This window comes from Indicator indicator, chromosome 28 (assembly GCF_027791375.1).
Source record: "Indicator indicator isolate 239-I01 chromosome 28, UM_Iind_1.1, whole genome shotgun sequence".
NCBI lineage: Eukaryota > Metazoa > Chordata > Aves > Piciformes > Indicatoridae > Indicator > Indicator indicator.
This window is the reverse complement of record NC_072037.1, coordinates 8245239-8268159: the sequence shown is the minus strand read 5'-3', so window position 1 is coordinate 8268159 and position 22921 is coordinate 8245239. Positions and strand designations below refer to the sequence as shown.

Genomic DNA, 22921 nt, shown 5'->3' with positions numbered 1-22921 from the left:
AGATTAGTTCCACTACCTCAGCTTCCTGCAGCTGTTGCCAGAGAATGTAAAAAGATAGCTGCGTAAGAAAGACATTGATTCACCCATTCCTTGCAGTTTTTATATTTACTACTCTAACAGCCTTATTTGAGAAAATTAAAATCAATGGTATTTTATCACACATATATACATAGAAGTTATAGAAGTTATAAACTGATGGTGAATTACAATAGACATTTTCCAGCATGTTTTACTTTCTCTCTCTTGATGCAGAGACACTGCACAGTTTCACAGATGCAGAATGTGGCCTGAAATGTGTAATATATACTGGAAAAAAAATCATCACCTTTTGCAGTTTGTAAGATCATTTTTCTGCTTTACTCAGGGCTAAAGATGAAGTAGAAAGTTTAAGACTGAGCTACATATGAATTAAGCAGAGAAAGCAGGGCTGTTGCAAAGGTTGTGTATGCAGGTCAAAACCTATCCTGGCAGGTCAGAAGGACAGCAACACAGCTCTTGGGAAGGAAGAGCTTGTGCATTTAAAACAGTAGTTGTAAGGCTGCTTGTAGAACAAGAACAGTGCAAGTTCTTAGCTGTGCTGCATCACAAGGACATTTGGTGAATGGTATTAATAATACGTTGCCTTTTCCTAAGGACCACCATTTCCTTATCCTCAGAGCCCTGAGGCATGTCAGAAACCAAGCAGGGAATGAGAAGTTGTGTATCAGGTTTCTGTGACATGGAAGAAGTGACATGGCAAGCTCTCAGCTCTCAGGAACAAAGGAGTCTCATGTCAGAAAGGTATTTTTTGCTTTGTACTAACACTTAAAAAGTAACAGGAAAAACTATGTAAAGAAATTCACCTCAGTATGATGGAGCCAAGCAGAAACATCACAGAAATTCACAAGTTTCAGTCTTTTAAGAGTCATCAGGCTTCATGTTAACCACCTTTTTATAATGAGAGACAACCTGCTGCTGCCCTTCTCACAATTAGTTGTCACACCTTGCTGTGGCAGGGCTGCACAAGCAAGTCATGAAGGAAGGGAGAATACTGGATGCAAGCAAAGCTCATTTCAGTTTTGCAGCAGCATGCTCCCACCAGCAGGTGGTCTTTTACCAAGCACAACTTTTTTATGCATTTTGGTTCCCATCTGGCTTTTCATGAGAATCAGACCAACAGAATACATAAAGAAATTTAACATGAATAAGTGCTTTAACATTAAAAAAAATTTAGAGTTGTCTTATGCAGGAAGAAAATAAAAAATCCAAGAGAACAGCAATTCATTTGATAGGTTCAGTACACATGATTTACAAAACAGCTAACAGCCTCATTCGCTTACCTCCAAATCATGTTGAACTTAACTCTGTTAAGAGTATTCCAAACCAAAATTTGAATTTAGTATGATGTATTACAGCACAGAATTCATTCCACCATGGAAGGCTTTCTACCCATGACTGCCTAATTTTCTCTCTTACTTGATATTAAATTGAAGCCTTAAGTGTGCCATGTCTCTCAAAGTCAAAAGAAATGCACTGCAAATAGGTCCCTTCCACCTTTTTGTTGTTGTTGTTAAAAAACACAAACAAACAAACAAAAAACCCAAAGAAAGCAATTCCCCTCCCCACCACACCACCCTCACTTCACTTTGAGAATTCTCAGTTTGGTACGTTTCCAGTTACAAGGTCTTGGCTTCCTCTGAGCACAGTTTGAAATAAAATAATGCAGCTTGTTCCTACTGCTGGAACATGCAGAGCAGAGCGTGCAGGCAAGGAATCACTGGCGCTGGCCCAACACTTCAAACCTGTCTTACACTGTCACTCCAATCTTGGAGCAGTTTATATATAAAGTTGTAAGATAAGAACACACAGTATGAATACCCCTCCCCACTGAAGAACCAGACATGCTTTTATCTTGGACAGAGGCAAAAGGAAGAGAAATAGCAGAAAGATAGGAAAGAAAACACAACCCTACTTGTGAAATGGCTCATTAAGGAAGGCGAAGTGACAGGTAAGTAATTCTTCTTCCCAGGCTTTGTCACAAAGGGAGAGATTAAACCAACCAGCCACACAAATTGTGAAATGCTTTGGATATCCATTCTCCTCTTTCCTCCTCTTTGATAATTTACTATTCTTTTCATTCTTTATGTTTCTGAATAAACACCTCCCTCTCTCTCTTATTTTATTCAATTACCAGGTCTGGATCTGTTCTTCCTTCTTTTAATAGGGAGGACACAAAGATATTAAACTTTGTAAGACTTAAATTCTTTCAGTTAAATATGGGATTGATTGTAAATACTTAATAATAGGTCCCAGAGATTATTCTAACTCTCCTTGTTTCACTTACCTCTCTAAATTACATTGTAATAATTATTCTGAAATTATGAAGTCTATTCTTGTTGATTTTCCTGCCCTGTATCTACAGACCATCCATACATGATTTTATGTACAGAATTTCAGCCTTCCATAGTAGTTACAATTCCACAAAAGAGTTTTAATCTCAAACAAATGTAGGTCATGTTCAGACAGTAAGAGACTGGTTAATACCATACAGAATGGAACTGGAAGCTTGTATTTTAGAAAGGATTGCTCAGGCTCTTAAGCTCACTTAGTCCACTAGAAAGCAAAATTAGTTAAACCTTCTTATGCTTGCCATTCATAAAGGAAAGCAATCAATACCCATTTACAGAGCAAACAGAATGAAAACAGTTTCTTTTATAAAGGAAATCACAATCTTATTGACTGATTAACTTTGAAATGCATAACACAAAACTTTGAACTAAATCAAGCCATGCACTTGTTTTGATGTCCAGTCACTTTCAGAAGGGAGTACTCTAGAGTATTCAGTAGCTTTCATCTCCCAGACACTTGACGGAGCCTAAGTAGCACTAAGGCTACTACACCTTACCAAACAAAACTGCAAAAACGTGGATGGTCACGATATTTTAGCCCATCCTTCAGTTCATCCAGAAAAGGTCACTAGAGTATCTACCTGACACTACCATTCATCCATTGTTCGTTTTTTCCCTATTGAGTAAATGAAACAGGGAGTTCACAATGGCATAAATATTTGTATATTTGTGTACCAATCAACCCCAATGATTCCTTATAAAAAAAACCACTCTTTATTTGAACCTTAGAGCCCAAGAGCATTTCAGTAAACTTATCACACAGAACCATAGAATTGAGTTGAGGTTGCGTAGCTGAAGCTGGAAGAGGACTTGGAGATCACAGGATCATTTCGTACATATGAGTATCATTAAAAAAAAGTATTTAGAAGTTATTCTGCATTGTACTTACAGTGCTCAGCTTACTACAACAAATGAGGATGCGGCGTTCATACAGCATACTGGCATAGAGATGCAGCATGTTGTTGACATCAACTGCTACAAAATACTCTGTCAGATTTCTCTGGGAAGAGAGCAAATAATTTTTGATTCATGATATTATAAACAGAAGTGTTCTTAACAAAAAAAATAACCAGATTTCACCCTCCTATTATGCTAGATCCAGTACGTGACTTAACAAAAGCAAGCAGTACATCTTCTTATGTCAGAGCACTTTTTAATTGCAGCATCTTTCCCATAACTTTTGGGGAGCTAGGTCTTGGAATTGTAAAATTGATGATGTTTCACATACAGTTTCTTACATACAAGATATTCCTGTGAGAAAAAAAGATATCTTCTGTCACTTTTATGGAAACTTTAAAGTTCTCTGATGAAGTACCAAAACCATTTCTCCACCTAACAATAAAAGCAGCTCTCTTAGCCACCAATTCTAATGTGACCAATTTGGATGTAAGCTCCGTCTAGGCTAGAACAATTCTGATAATTGGAAATACACACGGGCATTTAACACACAAGCTAAATACAGCTACACAGGAGTTGTCTGAACTCCTCCCTTCGTGCACTCAGACACGTTTCCCCTTGGTGGAAAACAGAAAGCACTTCCTCAGGAAGCTGGGAAAACTGAGGAAGGAGACAGAGAATTCTCTTTGGAAATTTCAGTGGATGCCCATCTCTGATGGAGAGACATCATTCAAACATCCAATCAGTATGTTTATATAGTATAAAGAAAATTAACTGCAGTAGAAATATCTTGTAAGCAAAACAAATCTGCAATCTGCCTTTAAAGTACAGATAGAAAGACCAAGACACAAGGAAGTAGCACTGCCCAAACTTTACAGATACACTTCCTAGGCAACAGAGGCTTATCTCATGCTTTTGTTGCTCTGAATATTAAAAAGTACCTAAGTAGTGTAAATACATAAATTCAGAAAAGAAAACAGAACAAGGTGCACAAGAGGCTATCCTCCCATCAGCCAGTAATACTACCCATTCATCATTACCAATGTAACTCCCTGGTGCACTTGCTACAGTGGCATGAATCATGTATAATTTACTAAATATTTAAGATATCTCCTAATAAACAGTAGAATGCGATGCTAACATCTTTAATATCAAAATTAAAAGGTACCATGTAGGTAACTTGATAAAATACATTACATTCTCCCAGAATGAAGTTTTTTTTTACAGTGCAAGGCAAACAGAAAAGAATTTTTTGTGTGTAGAGGATATTCTCACTTCTTAACACACATAAATTTTAAAAAGGGGTTGTGGTGGAGGAAAAAATAATACACCTGAAAATGCTGAATTAGGAAATTTGCTTCCAAATAGGTTCCAAACAGATACGAAAGAGTTGCTGTATGATAAAGACAGCCTTATAGAAAAAGCACACGAGAGCAAAATAAGATTAGTCATGAATTCAAGTGCAATCTTAATCATCGTTAAATAAAAAAGTGCAGAAAAGCAAATATGATTTAGAAACTTAAAGAAGCTCAACAAAGCCTATTAGCACTTTTGACAGATCCAAAGATAACTCTTAAACCACCAATACTTGGCCTGAGAAGTCTGCCAAGATGCTTCATACTGTGCAAAAATATGTTCCACAGCTTGCCATCCAAACAGAAAGAACTGAAGAAAAATTAAGCATTGTATTTGGAAGACTTTTGTACCAGTACGTAGATAGAGAAAAACTAAGCTCATTATGGTTAGCTTCAAACACGTTAATATAAACCAGTCATTCAGCTCTTTGTTACAGAAAAGCTCTTGCCACAGACAGGTATATTCAAAGAACTGGGGGGTGGAAAAAAAAAAAAAAGCCAACACATTTTGCCAAAAACCTATTAAACTATCATGTACTTTTTCTGTATTTCTCATCCCATCTGTGCTGATTAGCATGATATTTTTGTCTAAACATAAGCTGTCTTCTCTACGGCTCTTCTTCCCCCTCTCACCCATCTTTCCACAACGCCAAAACACAGCGCATGACGACACAATTACTGCAAATAGTGTGAATTAAAATAATTTTTAAGTAGCACTAAACTCTCTTTGATGCCATCCAAATTAGGGGCATGGCAAAAGCAGCACATAATGCCTACAGTCTGTCTGAAGGTATAGAGTTGTGTGCAGGGATGTGTTTATAAAGCAACAGTATCCACTAACGAGAGGAAAATAGACACAGGGAGTTGATTTGCAATTATTCTTCCATCAAGTTTATTCTAGCAAAATACTGGCTTTGACACACAAATGTACCTTCAGATGGAAAGATTTATAAGGTTTTAGTCTTCTCTGCTCTCAGAAATTTGCCAGTGACACCTGCGAAGCATGTGGGCGGTATGGTAATGTATTGATACTGAGGAAATTCACGTGTTAGCTCAAAGTTTTATTTATAAGAAAGCTGTCATCTTTGAAGATGAAATTGGGACTTACACATGTATTTTGAAAGCCATGTCTCGTAAGTGACAAAACCATGAATGAGTTAAATAAATACAAATGAAAGCGTTCCAATTTGGAGTATAATTGTTGTGTACGTTGTTTCCTAGGATTTAAACCTTTCCTGGAAGAGTAAAAAGTGGGATTTTTGAAATAAAATATGGGAACAGGTATCCCCCATTCCTTTCAAAACTCACTAAGAGTGCCTTGGCAAGTTCACTCCTATTTGATCATTTGCTATCTAGTAACAGTAAATTCACAAGAACACTGAATTTTGAGATTAAAAAAATAAAATAAAATTAAAATTCCTGGACTTCTCTTCCTTCATCATCTAATGGAGAATTTCTGACTGAAGGAACATGCAAAGAGCTTTCTGCTTTGCCAAGAGTGAAGCATAATAACATGAATTATAGTTCAATTATTTTAGTCTGCTCTTGAAATGGCTTCATTTACAAGACTACAGTAAATCTCCTGTTAGAACAGGTCAATAGAACTAAGTCATGTTTCCCTCTCCATCTTCCTACTAGAAATCCCTCAGTCCTGCTTGGAAGTTTGTTTTCTTTGAAGTGTCACAAGTACAAAATCTAACATGGGTTCTTAATAGCACGCTCTTGTGACTGAAGACAATGCACTTTATCAAATGCTGCAAATACAGAAATAAAAAGGGGATGGGGATTTTAAGAAAATCGGGTTACAAAAGATAAGTTTGAAATATACAACAACACAGCAGAACCTTATCACCAAGAAAACATCACCATTTCAGGCTGCTGACTTACCTTAAACAGGACAGATACTACTAGGAAATTTACAGCTTGCACTGAATTTCCTGCAAGGAGCCCACTTTACTTCTGCGTTTACAAATCTTTCCTATAACTCAAATCTTTTGAAAAGGTGAATGCTTAACTGTTACATAAAAGTGTCCATGCTAAATGTTTTTGAGACTCATTAAACATATTGATCTGACACAAAGTCAGATAATTTCAAGAAGTTTGTTAACATTCCAGATAAGAGTTCTGTGCAGCTCTCCATTAATCATTACACACAACTTCAAAGTTTGGCACTACTAAAACTTTTGCTAATATGTGTTTAAAACATAATTACTGATAAGATATGTAGAATTTTGAATAAATCAGGCCAATTGATTAAAATCCATGAAGATTTATGCTCATTTAAATGTCCATGTATCATTCTCTCATTTGCCTCAGTTCTACATGAAAGCTGCATTAACAGATAGAACAAATCCTCACAATAATAATTAGAAAAAATAAACAAAATGCTTGAGAAATAGAAGACAGTCAACTGCTACAACTGTCGGGCCAGTGGATTTGAATTGAAATATTTTTCTTACAACAAGCCCTAGCTTTTAAAATTTTAGTGTATACAGTGGACCTAAACGTTTCTTAACTGAAACGCTCCCACACCTCTGTTCCCAGAGATGCCCTGGGTCACCCGAGCCACTACCACGAGTCCATCCTTCACGTGCCACCACTGCACAGGATACCTACATCCAGCCAGCCACATTCCCTCTGAGGCACATCAGCACCACTCAATGATTCAAAGAGGATGCTTTTTAGTATCACATGGCACTCCCAGCCATGAAGGTTGAGCATTCAGTTTTCAAAGGATTCCCAATTCCTCCTGGCCCAAGGCTTCTGCGTTTATAACATCCTTTGATTCCTGAGCATTCATCATGTCTCCTGCTCAAACCTTTTGGGAAGCTGACTCATATCTTCAAATATAAAGGGAACAGCACCAGCAGACATAACCAACAAAGCATAAATACAGCTATACTGCCTTTACCATCTATTGTGCTATTAAGCTGTTCCATATCAGTTAAACCAAGCCAAAGGTAGATGATCTACTTTTAATCCCTGCCACTGGTTTCTTATCACTACTAGCTCATTTTTCTCTGCCCTTCAGTTTGCCAGACTGCAAAACAGAAATAAACTTTTTCCTTGCTCTCCAGATGATTTGAGCTTTATCAGACAAAAATTGTTGGAGACGATTAACATGAAAGAGATGAACATGAAATATAAGCCTTATAAACAAGTAACTACATATCTGGATTAAGGCAGGATTTGATAGCTGGTTTAGATGCAGGAATTGATTCTTGAATTACTCCTAATATATCATATTTCTACAGAAATAAAGCACCTTAGAAGAAAGAGCACATCTATTAAATTTACTGGTAGGCTACATGGCAGTATAAAAAGTCTACAACACAGAAAAGCTAGCAACAATATTTTAAAACCGAAACAAAAACCCCCAAATGTTAGCTGCTATACAAATCATCCACAAATGAGATGAAATGTCTTCACGAGTCCCTTTCTTTCTTTCATGCCATAAATTGAGGTATGTGGCACTAAGGCAGACTGCAAAATGCTGAGAAAGAAAACTGAGATGTCAGACACAAAAATTTGACTAAGAGGTATCGCAGGAGCATATTAAAGAGTATTTAAGAGAAGCAAATGCCAAAATTGTCTTTCCACAGACCTATCTGGCTAGAAATCTGAGGCAAGCTGAAACACATAGAAGACAACTTCATGAGGCTTTAAAAGTCTCCCAAAAAGTGACTCTAGAGAAAGGCAGTGTGCTTGGCATTTTCAGAAAGTTGTCCAAAAGGCACCTATTTTACTGGTCTCTTATGTCACTCTTTCAAAAGGGTCTCTCTGTATGATTTGCAGATCTGCTTCTTTCTACCCATATCAGTCTGGCCACAAATACGTTATCCTAACACATTTCAGCTTTTAATCACCAATGCAAATTGACACCTGAATTCTATTCTTTAAAGGAATATGTTATCCCAAAGGAAACAACAATTGCCTGAGCAACTACAGGTAATAATACACCATTAATGCAGGGTCCAAAATCTAGCAATATTTTACAGAATGTTATCTATTACTAGGCCAATGAGAGGTAAGAATTGTTATCTGTTTTGCTGCTGATATTAAATAGAAGTGGTAAAGCACACAGTCCTCTAGAGTACTCACATTTTCAGGTATACTAGGAAGCTCTCTGGTGTCAGGTACAGTAAAGTAAGAGTGCTAAAAAAAAAAAAAAGGCAAATATTAATTATTCCAATATTGTCAAAAGCAATCTATATTTGTTGCTTGGTATTAGTAACAGCAGTAAAAGCAGTTGCTCAGCTAAGTAAAAACGACAGAACATTTGTTACCAACTACCAATACGACTACTTTGTCATGGGTTTCAAAAGCTGGATTCTCAGATCACGTATCTAGTACAAAATTCATTAAGATAGAAAGTATCAAATGCTCATGAAAAGTTACATTAGGGTTTTTTGCTCTTCAAAGTCTCTACAGACAGACCCACACAACCTATGACATATGCCAAGGAAACTCCAAAGCAGTTGATAATTCAAGCCATCTTTCCACAGCCCACTGCAGGTTGCAGGATGGACCACAGCAACAGCAGCATCGAGTCCTCTTCTGACTTACAGCATCAGTAAGTTTCATACAAGACAATGGTGAAGCTATGGAAATTTACTAAGAAATGCTCCCTGAAGATTTCTGCTTACTTGGAAAATATTACTAAAGTTCTAGGTCACTTTTATACACTTTAAAAAGCGTATTTTGGAAGACCACATTGGTCTTGCAATATCATATTCCATTATATTGTTACGGGTTTTCTAACTGCCTGCATTCAAAGAGACCAGGTTCACAGTTCTCATAGCTGACCATGCATGACTTTTATGCTTCTTGGTTAGGGCTTTGGGAGAGAAGAGAATGAGACTAAACCACTTTTGTAAATCAATGTTATAAACAACTTATACTACTTTTAAGATTTTCACAATTTGTCTTAGGGGTACTTATTAATGACTTGCTAAAGCTTTAAGGGCTATTAGATTCTTGGCAGAGTTCCACAACCAGCACAACTTATTCTCTTTCATCTATCTATCTATCTATCTATCTATCTATCTATCTATCTATCTATCTATCTATCTATCTATCTAAGACATTTCAGAGCTTCATGAACAATCTATAACCTGAAATAGCAAGAGGGCATAACAGCCACACTGAATATAGACACTAAATGTATAAACACAAATTTCTGCTTTTTGATATATCACTGGTTTAGTTTGGTTGAAGAGCTGCAATGCAAAGATACAGGAATAGTACATGGAATTGCATCACATATAGGAACCTCACCCCGACCCCAAAATAGGCTTGCAAACAGCCAAAATAAAATGTGTAAAGACACCACAGCCAACAGTCCTTTGGCTGCTTTTTTACATCCTTTCTTGCTTCATCGCCCATGAAATGCCTGAGACAAGGGGAGAGCAGCAGCATTCCTTGAAACCACTGGTATGAAAAAACTGAAATATCCCTACTGATGGTTGCCTTTTGAGACAGCTCATCCCCTTAAACAGAAATGCTGATCATGAAAGAGCTCGCCTCAAGAGGACTGGGACATTTCCACCGCCAGCTGGTGACCTAGCAAGGCCAAACAACTGTTACCTGTCGACTGACATTACAGGCTGAAGTGATGAGAGTAAGCTGCTTGTTGCCAAAAAGTACTTTAGAAGGAGGAGTAAAGGAAATGAGAGGGAGAAGAGAACTGTGGCTGCACACACCACTAGTTTCCATGTGAACTTTAAATGACTAATTGGCAACTGCAGCAATGTGCATTGTAAGTATTTTTCAGTAGAGCCTGGAACAAGGTTGTTCTGCAAAAATTAATTTGAAGACAGGAACCCCAAAAGAATAAAGTACGTATCTATCAATAAAATTTCACATCTATTCTTTCACTGTTCTTTGATCAATCTTCTCACAAGATATAAAAATGAAATAAATACTTTTTTGTATTTGAAGCTTTTTCTTGGAGGAAAGAAGAAACAGTAAATAAATAGTTAATACAGAAAACACTGCTATGACAGGTAGGAGACTGATTTCCAGTGTTGTCCCCCTTGCATACTTGCAAGATTCAGGACTTCTGTAGAAGTGTGGGCAATAAATGTCATGTTGCTGCTCTGTGACCTCTCACAGGTCACAGAGGATATGGTGAGAAATTTCCATGGGGAATATATACAATCTTCCTCCAATCAGGGAACAGCATTTCAAAGACACTGGAGGTTAAGGAAAGGGAAACAGAGGGCCCCAAATGTGAAAAGGGGAATTTCACAGCTCTGTGTCCTCACAGGAAAACAACATTCAAGTACCAAGTTCCAAAAAGGAGAATTGCTTTTGACATTCCTCTACTATGATATGTAATGAAAACTGAGCTCCTTAGTTCACATCTCTCCCACTTCACTTACCACTCCAAGATGAACAGAGGTTCCTGGCTCAGGGATGGTAAGTTTATGAAATGTTTCTAGGAGCTCACTCCTTTGACTATCCTGAAATAAGGAGGAAAAAAACAGAGGAATACTAAGTAGGCATTGCCATAACAGGCTAAACTCCAAGACAGCTGGGCAATGTTTGTGGTATTGAGTGCCTAGAGAACTTGCAAGTGCAAAGGAAAATGTGAAAATAGATTTATACACTAGGCTAGGAACAGAAATAAATGTAGTTTTCTCTGACAGCTGGGTTTAATAACAGGAGTTTTTGAGATTTTTTTTTCATATGTATTTCTGTAACCTACTGAATCACCAAACTATGCAGTGCAGAGTTACTCAGAGCAAGCTGGTTTTCACTGCAAGTTCTAAATAACAACTCACTAACTTAGGATAAAACCAATGTATTTAATCCACTGAGATGAAGACTTGATCCTAAGAGCTTCTACCTCAAATGCAAATGATTGACACATGCAAAATACAATTGTTACCACAAAATGGTAACGAATCAAAGAACAAGTATAATCTTCCCAGTTAGGCTGCTTATGTTTTAAGTACAGGAAAGCAGGCTAGGTGTTGCCATCTTTTCTCAAAGACAATCTAAAAGCATTTTTATTTTTCAGAGATACATGCCAAGCTTTCAGCTTGGCTGAATATGCTCTTCTATATGCATCATACAGATTAGTATTCCACATGGTCATCTCTCATACAAGCACTTCTTAAACAAGCTTGCTTTCATCCTCTCTCCCTTACTTGATACTGGTGCAGGGAAAGGAAGTTTTAATACTTTAGAACAATACCTGTCCTTTTGCTGAATAATCTGCCAAGATATTGAGCAGCTTATAAAAGACTTCAAACCATGGGAGGTAACTGGAGAAAAAAAAATAGAAAGAAATAAAATAAATGTTTAACTTTCTAAATGTCAGTTAATAAATCCAAGACTGCTGGCCTTTATTACACAGATGTATCTTAACAGAAGCTTCCACTGGACATGACACTCAATTTTCAAAAGAAATAAAGAAACATAATTGAAAGACAAACACACAGAAAACCCAATACTTTTCAATTACATTACGTTTTCACTCCATAAAATAAGGCAGACAGCTAAGATGTTACTTTTCACCACAGTATGCTTTGCTATGATTTTAGGTCTCAATAGCACAGTTCTTTATTTCAATTCCTTTTTAAATACCAGTGAGGAATTTCCCCTCAGCTGCAGCAAATAGGAAAGCAAGTTTGTGTGACGCACAAACTGATTATTCTTCTAATCACAGAAGCCTTCTGAAGCAAATGGAATCTATTTTGATATAGTCAGACAGGATTTAAAGTTTTTATAAAATATGACTACATCCTGACAGCTATAAAGAATTGAGTGCCCTGTGGTTCCCAACTGTACAGCTTTCAGTAACAAATGAAGTGAGAAGCTATATATGAGACAGATAAAGTGAATGGCACTCTATCACTGACATTTGTTTGAAGCCTGCAAATGCTACTGTAAAATGTAAGTAGCTTATCAAAATATACTGATAAGCAACTTAACTTTTCATGTTATATGACAGTATTATCATTTAAATTAATATGCTCTAAGCATCTTTACAAACTGTGTATTAGAACAGTGCCAGAAAGACAGACAATTACCACTTTAAACAGCATTTAAGTTTGGCATTATATTGTAAACAATCATGAAGGATTAGCTAGAAGATAATTCCTTTCTTTCTGTTTAGTTAAATAAACTTCAGCAGAGTTAAAAGCCATTACAAAAGTAACAAGAAATCCTCTCAAAACATATCTACTAAGTAGAGATTAAGAACCTGGTAAACAAATCCTTGTAAGGCATCTATCAAAAGAGTCTGAAAAGACAGCACAGCTCCCAGCAGTATGAACCCAAAACTTATTTCATGAAGGTGTATTTCAAGTTCTCCTTAATTGCTCAGGGATCTTGATGAAAAACTATATTTATAGAATTAAAATGAGCATCTTTTAAAGTATTATTGTGTTTATAATGTATGTGTCAGCATAAAAGCAATGAACAAAAGCGAGTCACCTCTGTTCTGTTCTGCCAGAGCTGTGCTTCATTTAGAGCCCCAGCACTGGTGGGTGAGGACAGAGCAGGTTCCCAGCACCATTTGCAACGAGCAGTGCAGGGACCAAATAGGGACAATGCCGAGTCTTGCACCGTGGTCAGGTACATTCTTTCTTCAAAGATAATGCTTCTCCATCCTGTCGGGGGCCTGGCTGTTCATAGCTAAACCACACCTTGCTACAGTTTCAAGGGAGCAATACACCCAACATAACCAATCTGCAAGTCCTACCCATGAGAATGCTCCAACCAAATCAGGTTTCAATTCTTCGGCTCAGCACCTAGAAAAATAGCTTCCCTGATTCTAATAAAAATAGCCCAGATAAAGTCTCGGATTCACACAACATCGAAACATCAGCAAACCCTCTATACAACAAAAAGGTTGCAGCCAGATTACTGTTTGCTTTCCCTTCTCTTTTCATGAGTGTCTTATAATGAACTTCATTACTGCCCTTTGTTTAACACTAACTCATCGTTATTTTAATCCATGTTTCCCAAATGACGGTTAAGCATCACGGCACAACCTCCTCTTTTTCTTATTTTAAGAATAATGTTCCATTTTGAGGACAGAAGCTTCACAGTTCTGAAGCTGAGGAAATTAGCTGATATTTGAAGCAGACCTTGGCACACTACAACACATAGAGATCTCTGTGGCTCTTGCTCAAGAGAGGTGCAAGACAAGATAAAACAAACCAATCCACCATGAAATTGCATAAATTATGTAGACAATTTCACTTCAATTTTCACTTCCCTCATCACTGCAGAATTCAGGATCAATCTCATCCTGCAAGCTTTAGATATGTTAAAAGACTAATTTATCCTGCCATCTTCAATACTTTTACTTCATCACTTATTCTATGTGTTTATGGCTCAAGAGTGAAACAGTTCTGCTTTTATTAGACCAAATTGTGACCACTTAAAGTTGGAAAAAACCAAACAAACCCTAAAATGAAGAAATATTGTTACCTGAATTTTCTTTTAGATCTCTGCCAAAAAAGAAAAAAGAAAATACGTGGATTTTTTACTTCGAGGCAGCCCTTAAACACCCCTTCCAAAGAAATGGAGGTTGAATTTATAACCAAAAAACTTTCTGAACCACATGCAACTTCAGCAGCACAACTGGTAGCACTGCTGAAGATTTATGGCTTATGACTTGCTCATATTTAATTTGTAACCAAACACTTCCCCTTCCTCTTAGCTACCTTAGAACTTTTGATTAACTCTTGTTTTCACAGGTCATAGGTTAAACAAAGGAAGGGAAGCGCTCTGGAGTGAAATTGCCCAGAGCACCACAGCCTGCGAGTTGCAGGCACACTCACACACACATCCCCCTTCACGCAACATCAAAAAAGCGATAGACTAGAGATTCTTCAAGGGAGTTGAAGTTCAAAGACTCCAATAAGCATAAATCAGATTGTGGCTGAAGAGTAAACAAAAATAAAAGGGTAAACTGCATTTTTTTTTTTTACACCCATTTTCCATTCCCTCACACATGCACACACATACAGTGAGGTGTTTGCCACAAATCATCCAAATCAAACCAAAGCCTAATCAAATCAGGCTTCTTCAAGCTGAGAGATGGGTTTAGCACTCTTTCTCTCCCTCTGAACCTGTAGTATGTGATGCAGCCTCAGTGCTGGAGACAGGCCAGTCTGACAGAAACAAGCACAGGAAAACTGCTTATTGTGCTACAGCAGGTCTGCACAAACTCTGCTGCACGAGTTGCACAGTACCTTATTCAGTAACTCATATGTCATCGCCTTTTTAGTGCACTCCTTGAAAGTACAAAACATCATTAGTTACATGTGTCATAGCAATTAGGGGCAGCCCAAACGTTAAGACAATAGTGCTGCACTGCAGCTTGTAAATACAAATGTTTCCAAAATGCAAAATCAGTGGACAGCTGGGCCAAGACAACAGGACAGAGAGAAAGCAGCAAGTGAACATGATACCAGAGCCCAACAATCCCAGTGGGTAGAAGTCTTTAGTTATGAAGAGATTCACCTTTCCTAGACTCAACTGGCAAGAAGCAGCAGAGCCTTTGTCCTGAGATGTCAGAGCTGAAGTACTGGGGAAGGCAGGAGGACGCAGATGACTTGCAGACCAACAGCTGCCAAAGGCCCAGCTCACCAGTCAGCCTCACTCCCACAAGTCCAATCTATACTTCAAAAGTTACACTGAACAGAAAATGTCATCACCCAATATTAGCTGCTGCCCAGATGAAAATGCTGTACTGCAGTCAATTTAGCTTTGAGTTTTCAACATATTAATCCACTTGTGCGTTTTAACATTTAAAAAAACTATCACAGCAGCACATGTGAGGTCATATTTTCTGACCTCCAGAAGAGACTGCAACTGGAATTGGAGAATATTGAGCTAGGAGTTTAGAACTAAAGCAACTGCCTTTATATGCACCCAGCCATGGGGTACATACATTCATACATACGAGTGCGTATCACCATTCCCCAGCAGAAGGATGCAGTAAGAGATTGCCTCCCAAAGAAAGAAGCCAAGAAATAATATACAAACCCAAGATGATAGTTCTGTGATTGCCTGCATGTGAAGACATGGAACTAGTTTAGTCAAATGGAATTCTCCAGCAGTAAATAATAAATGCAACATCTCCAAGAACAGCAAAGGCGAAATCTGTCAACAAGTTATCTCACAGTGATCCAGTTGATTTCTTTATCAAGTAAAAGAAGGCTTCCTCAGGAACAGCCAGCTACTGCATATCCAGTTTTGAAGCATTACTAAAGAAGAGAGGTTTTGCTAATAAATATACTTTCTTTGAATGTTAAAATTTCACCATTATTGTTTGATATTTTTGAACACTCATTAAAATGAAGGAGAGACATAAGTTATAGCATGCACCACTCTGAATCACTGTACTCTCTCACAAATACCATGTACATCCAAGGTCAAGTGTAAAAAGAGGCTGGACAAACCTGATATGGAACTAGGAATTTTATTTTCTGTTAGAAAGGTAAATCTCCAGTGAAGTCAACTTGAAAGGGAGAGATTTTCCAGTGTTAGCTGTAACAAGTGACTGTGAATGAGAAAGCAATGGCAAGATAAGCCAAGTGTGCAAGAACATGGTGAAAGCTGAACGCAAAATAAACTCCCATGAAGCACTAAAGAGTCTGAAAGTGTATTAAGAACTTCGGCAGCAAAAATGCTACAGTGTGGCAGCAGCAAGCCTCAGTGGCAACAGCTAACTTTGAAAATGTTCTATGAGGATTTGCTAATTACTATAGTAACTGTTAATAAAATTAATTGTCAACACTTACAGCTCCAGTGTTCAATTTTACTGGTGTACTGACACCGTGAAAAAGCAAAGCAAACACTTCTGGAAAGGTACCTGCAAGGTACCTATGTTTTCCTCAACCCTACAAATTCAAGTACTTCCTTAGTTCACACAATTTCCACCAAGCACTAGAACAACTCCCACTCTGTATATAGGCAGAACTGCATTTTTGTACAGATCTCTGTCATTTGAAATTAACGAGACAAACACCAACATATTTAATGCAGCATGTCCTAAAGACTGAGTTACAAGGAGATAGAACTTTTATTCTTTCCATTCACACAAATCAGAAGTGGAATTGTTCACATGTATTTATTTACAACACATACTATATATTTTGATAACAGCATAACCAACTGCCATCTCCCTTGCAAAACAGAACAGTCATTTCCATTTTACAGATGGGCACACTTCTCTGTAGTGACAGGCTCACAAAATCTGTCTGTATTAGCCAGGATTGTATTCAAAGAGTTCCTGCATCTTGACCTTTTGCTCAGGACAGTAATTTCTAGGCCACTGGAATACCTAATTCTGCCAACAATAAGCTTTGCTCCTACATAAACCATAGTAGGCATTCTCACTACCTTCACTGCAAGTACTCCTGTGACAAAAGTGTAAGGAAAGGAAATTCAGGCCAAGTAGTTCTTCAGCCAGCACAACTTGTGCATGTATCAATAAACCACAGTGGTGTTTCAGTTCTTGGACACTGAATAATTAATTCAAACCATAGATGACCTGGTACTTAGTTGTGGCAGTAAAATCACTGTGAAGCCCATAAAGTTATTGCCTGACAAAGCATTAGTCTAATGAGTCAAACACCTTTTCTTGCATGGTCACACTCATATGAGGCAAGTGACTGGTATCGGTAGTGGCATGTGTGTCTCATTCTCTATGTCCACTCAAGCAACATCACTGTTCTAAACTTGCCATCCTCAGAAAAGTCATGTAGGACATCAAAATCTCAAGTAAAATCCAGCAATGTGAAAAAAGATGAAATTTCCTAGAGAAGCACAGGATATGCTTTCTGACCAAGGTATTGTCAGTACCTGCAGGATGAACTACAAATCCTTGCATCTGGAACTCAGAAGATATCTTTGTGGTGTCCCCTCTCCTCCTGCCATTTGAAAGAACATGAGTATGGAAAATGTATCAAAACTCACTACAGTCTCTTAGAGACTATTTATCTTAAGAGTTTTTGCATTTATACTTTAAACCCATGCTGCTTCTTTCCATTCTCCTGGAGCTGGTAATTAGACTCCTAACGTTAGCAATCATGGTCTTTATTAAGCTAATAATGGTGATTGCAGAATGTGATGATTAACTAAATTATGGTGGACAGTCATCATGCTCTTCAGTGGTTTTATGAAGACAAAGTATTAAATAGCAAAAACAGAGCCATCAAAACACTTTTTCCTTCCCTTCATCAAAAATGTGAATTTCCTCCTTTTAATTATTTTTAACTTCCACCTCGATTTTACCAGCTAAGACTATTAAATGACTTAACTACATGTTTTTAAAAGTATTCCTTTCCTTCCCCTCAAGACAGAGAAGCCTTCATACATCTATTATTTTCCTTTATTGTAATACATGATTAATTTTTTTTCCCCCAACCTTCCTTTCTTTCCCCCACCCAATGTTTTCAGCATTTTTACAAAATGCATTTGAAAGAAGCAAGGCACCTCTGGGCTCATTTGGGTATTCCCACAGGCTAAATTCCCAGTTCAACCACATTTATGTGTTCCAGTGTCTTCCCTTACACCTTATGGAACTCAGTACATCATTATTCTCTCTTCTAGACTCAGTCTACTGACACATTCTCACACTTGTAAGCTTAAACACATACACACATACCCACAAATCTCCATAGCAACATCTGTGCATGTTGATGAGATGCAGGCTTACCTTCCACAGGATCAGCCAACAGCCTTTTTTTGAACATCAGCTTTTTTTTTTTATTTCCAGGTTTTGTCTCTGCATTAGACCTCAAACCATTGTAGAAAGCCATCCGAATCCTTTCCTTTTCTCACTCTCACAGACTTTATTTCCTTTACGAATTTCCCTCAGTTTTCTTATAAACTTCCCTTTGATTATTATCCATGAATGATCTTTCCATGATTCCACAAGATTCAGTTAACAGTTCTAGACTTAACCACATGCATCACATACATATCTTAGAAGTATTTAACCCCACAGAACTGGCTCACACTGGACTTGCACATCTTGTCTTGTGGAACATCTTAATATTACATAATTGTCAATAGAAAGTGCTTACTTTGGTGACTTGCCACTGTGTATTAATAATAAAAGTCAATTAAAACATTCCCTTTCCTGTTTTTCTACCCTGTGTGACCAAGCATAAGTAGTCCCAGCAAGTCTCACTCACACAAAGCCTCTCAAGTTCACTAAATACCACTATTGAACCCAACTGCTCCCCAAACAGCTACAGTGGCTCTTGAAACGCAGCAGCAGCGTCTCTCACAAAAGGCAGCTCAAAGGAGCTCAATACACCCCTTTAACAACATGAAGCCAGAAAACTGTAACAAAGAGATTTATGATGTAACAATTTTACATTTTAGTCAAGCTAAAAGTGCAAGGGCAGTGAGACAACCATTCCAAGAGGCTTTTGTTAGTGTGCTAACATCTAATTGGGACATCGCAAATAGAACTGAAGTCTGAGTTTGACAAAGCTGTCACCCTTTCTCAGATTCTTTGTGGTCACTCTAAAACCTTAGGGAAGGAAAAAAAAGTCCAGGGCAGCTGCACTGTGGAATTTATGTAAATAAAAGGAATTCAGAAGAACTTTAGCATTACAGTATGCAACATGATGAAGCTTCCATCAGCCCAGCACACAGTAATAGCCCCTGCTTCTCACAGGAGCTCTCTGCAGAGGAAGAAAACAACATAATTTTACAGCCTGAAAAAGAAAGTTGTTCAATGAAAAATACATCTTGGACTTTCACTGGAAAACACTGTATAAAAAAAAGAATCTGTGTTTTAAGAACCTGGAGCATTATACTTCAGACTGGAAAATAGAGATCTCATGCCTTTTGGCTTATGGGTCCATGTACAAACATCCTATAGTCTGTACAAAAATCCATACACTCACAGACACACATAAGGTGCCATTTAAAATGTACAACATTTTAACCATCTTCAATAGTAAAGATTGTTTCTTGTGAACTATGTATCACTGCAAAATTTAAGAAAGCTTATTGGATTTTATGATAGAAGACTGTGTTAAATTTATTTCAGAACTGTCTTTCAGGTCTGGTCTGTTGTTGGAGACTTTCTGTTCTCCTGCTGGTAGATCACTCCATTTTAAAAATCAAAGATTTTTAACTTCTAACACACAAGTTATTCATACCATTGGGAAAACTTGCCAAGTAATATTTCTCCAGACAGTCCACACGGAGAAAAGAGAAAGGAATTAATTTCACAGACAGAACCTAGGGTCTGCTGAAACAAAATGCAAAACTCTAAGTAGATTTTGGAGAGTACATACATCTCAAAAGCCAGCCTGGGGCACAGGCTGACGACAGAAGAAAAGAGCTGTGCAATTTTATCAGCTTTACAGCAGTGCAATCCCCACTACACAAGGCTTTTCTAGTGTAGAAAGCTGCAGTTCTTACTCTACCCAGCTATTATAAGCAGGCCTGAGCAGGTGTACCTCCCTTCTCAGATTCTGCAGTCTAGGATGACTGAGTCTGAATGATCAGGTGTAAAATCAACCAGGAAGACCCATCTACTCCCAAACACATTCATAAGGTCTCTTGTTCTTTTTCAGAAATGTGCAAATCTTTGGGGGTTTGTGGGTGGTTTTTTGTTGTTTTGATTTGGGTTTTTTAAGAAAGCAAAGGACTGAGGCAGGGACCTGAAATAAAGGTACATAAAAAATAAAGGGTTTTTTTACACTTACAAGGCAAATAGTGACAATTATGTCTTCATATTCTTATTAAAACCACAGGCAAAGGCTATCCCATAAAGCAGAGTTGGTGAGAAGATGGGCATGCTCAAGTGCTTGATGGTTTATAGTAAGATTTATGAAATGCAACAAGGTAGCCTTGGATTTAAAAAGATAACAATTCTGTTTCGCTTAATACCAACTGGAATACATTGAACTATGTTTTTACTTGGCTAGGGTAAAATGCTCTAATTAACAAATAGTAAGAGGGGAGAGAACAGCCTTAAACTGAAAAAAGTTACAGATGATACCAGTACTACATTTCTTGGACTTAAAAAAAAATGGTTATGAAGCAGTTTCAGCAGCTAAGGCTTAATTTTATATTAAGTGGGATGCATTAGCACGAGAGCCTGGAGATCCCCACTGAAGTGACAATAAAGAGAAAGGATTCCAAAGGTTTAGCTTGTCAAGGAATCTCTCTTCTCAAGCCACGTTTAAAAGCACACATGAAAGTGCTGGAAGAGAGAATTCTAGATGTGGCAGACAGTCAGAGATCCCACTAGGTTTGAGACATCTGGCATCAGTTGAAATCCATCACATTTCATTTGGGGATCAAAGACTACTGGTAAGTCTATCACAGGTTGAAATAGTAGATCCTGAACAACCTTTTCATTGCAATGCAAATTAACCCTTTTTCCTTGACCAGAGAAACAGCTCCTTTTCATTACAGGCTCCAATCCCACGTGCTTGTTGAGCTGTGCCCTCTAGTTATAAGTTTCAGCTGAAATTTCAGTAGAATTAGGAACTTCTTATTAGAAATCAGAAGTGCTCCCTATCCGTAAACACACAATGTGCTGCAGCACCCTGATGTTGTGAGCTTCAAAAGCTATAGGACCTTGGCATTTGGTCTATCACAATCTATAAACCCCAATACATTCCTGAAGAGAAGAAAAATCTGAACACACCTCTATGTTCAACAGTCACACTGAAAGGCTGGTAAGGGCTTTTGCTCAGTTGAAAGAAGAAATTTGCCACGTATTTTAAAGTTGAAGCTGAGCATGAGGACTGTTTTCTATAATTTCTGCCTTTCCCAGGGCCTTCCACTCTTGAACCAGAGGTGGAGTTTTTCCTACCTATTTATTCTGAATTGGTCATTAACCATCAACCTATGTCAAAGGCTAAGGAGAAACAAACAAACAAACACACACAACAGGAAAAAAAAAACTGAATCCAAAATGCACTCTCAGTGTAATAAACATCGTTACTGTACCAGAGGATAAGTGACTCCCAATGGGCCAACACATTCCACCTGTAGAGCAACAAATCTCAGGTAAGATCAATGCCCATCTCTGGGAAAGAACTCACTAGGACATAAAGTTATATTTAGAATAATCAGAACTATCAGATTAGTATTTAAGGAAGGCAAGTATCAATTACCTTAAATCATAGGAGGAAAGCCAAGGTTTTCACTGGCTAATCACATTGTCATATGACAAAGAGAATTAATCACCTTCTGCGCCACACAAAGGAGTATCTGCTCAAAACCAAGCATGTCACAAGGGAAATCTCACTCTCCAATCAGCATCATAAGCTGATTCAGAAAAGGCTTAGTTTTAGTTTTAGTAGGAGGCAAACATTTTATGACCAAGACAGTAAGTAAGCCCAGACTGTGTTTTGTCCAACGAACAGCGTTAGATCATTCCACCACCAAACGAGCAAAGGTGGATAAAGCTTCACACCTCTGTGTTCAAATGACAACATTCTTGGATGTTATTGATTCTTCACATTTGGTAAATTACATACAGGGAAAATTGGGATAGAGACTGAGAATATTTCAATAGCAAAGAGAAGGAAGAAACAGATTAGATGCACCCCTCTTGTGGAATTTAAACCACTTTTGTTTCCTATTGGAAAAAAACAATCTTAAGTGCAGTGAGGTCTTGCCTAGTTCCCCTGCACAAGGAGGAAATTTCGTTACCGTGAGGAAATACTGACAAGTTCAGTGGTACTACACATGCCTCCTAATAAGCAAAGTTTGGTCCCCAAGTCAATTGGCAGCAAGTCATAAAAATTAAACTCAAAATCCAACCACAGCTGAAAAAGTCAAGTGAGAAATTCAGGATTATTTCAGTGGTCTGGTGCTACTTGGAATTCATCATTTGGGAATGGGAGAAACTGGGCTAGTCATACAAAGGTCAATGTACTTAGAGCAGATAAGCATTTGTAACACAAGATGTAAACACAGTCCTTAAACTGAAGGCTTGAAAGATCAAGTCAGAGAGTTTGATATTTGATTGCAGGGTGCCTATGACTGTGTACAACATTTTAGGATTCACAACATTTAGCTGTAAAAGCAAGCACACAAAATGACATTTCTTGAGTCTTCATCTGCCTGATGAATCTGGGCAACAGACTGCCTGAAAATATGACATGCAATGACCAGAAAAGACTCTCTGTCCCTTCAGCTGGCTAGAGGGCATGGGTTTCTATAAGAATTTATAAGAATTCTTACCTAACAATCAGTTTAAGCAAATGATTAAAACAGGAAATTGCCCACAATCATTTTATTCTCTGAATACTCAAGCTGTTGTACCAA

General features: G+C 37.8%; 1 protein-coding gene across 5 annotated transcripts in view; it reads right to left on the bottom strand.

The window, feature by feature from the left end:
• Window positions 1-22921, bottom strand: part of DENND1A (DENN domain containing 1A) — a 194891-nt gene that overhangs the window by 99912 nt on the left and 72058 nt on the right. For all 5 annotated transcript variants that reach the window (XM_054393284.1, XM_054393286.1, XM_054393287.1 and 2 more), the window contains exons 6-9: window positions 11841-11910; window positions 11023-11103; window positions 8741-8794; window positions 3277-3387 (exon numbers count right to left, since the gene is read on the bottom strand). In XM_054393284.1, coding sequence (XP_054249259.1) covers window positions 3277-3387; window positions 8741-8794; window positions 11023-11103; window positions 11841-11910 — 316 coding nt within the window. The remainder of the gene's footprint in view (window positions 1-3276; window positions 3388-8740; window positions 8795-11022; window positions 11104-11840; window positions 11911-22921) is intronic.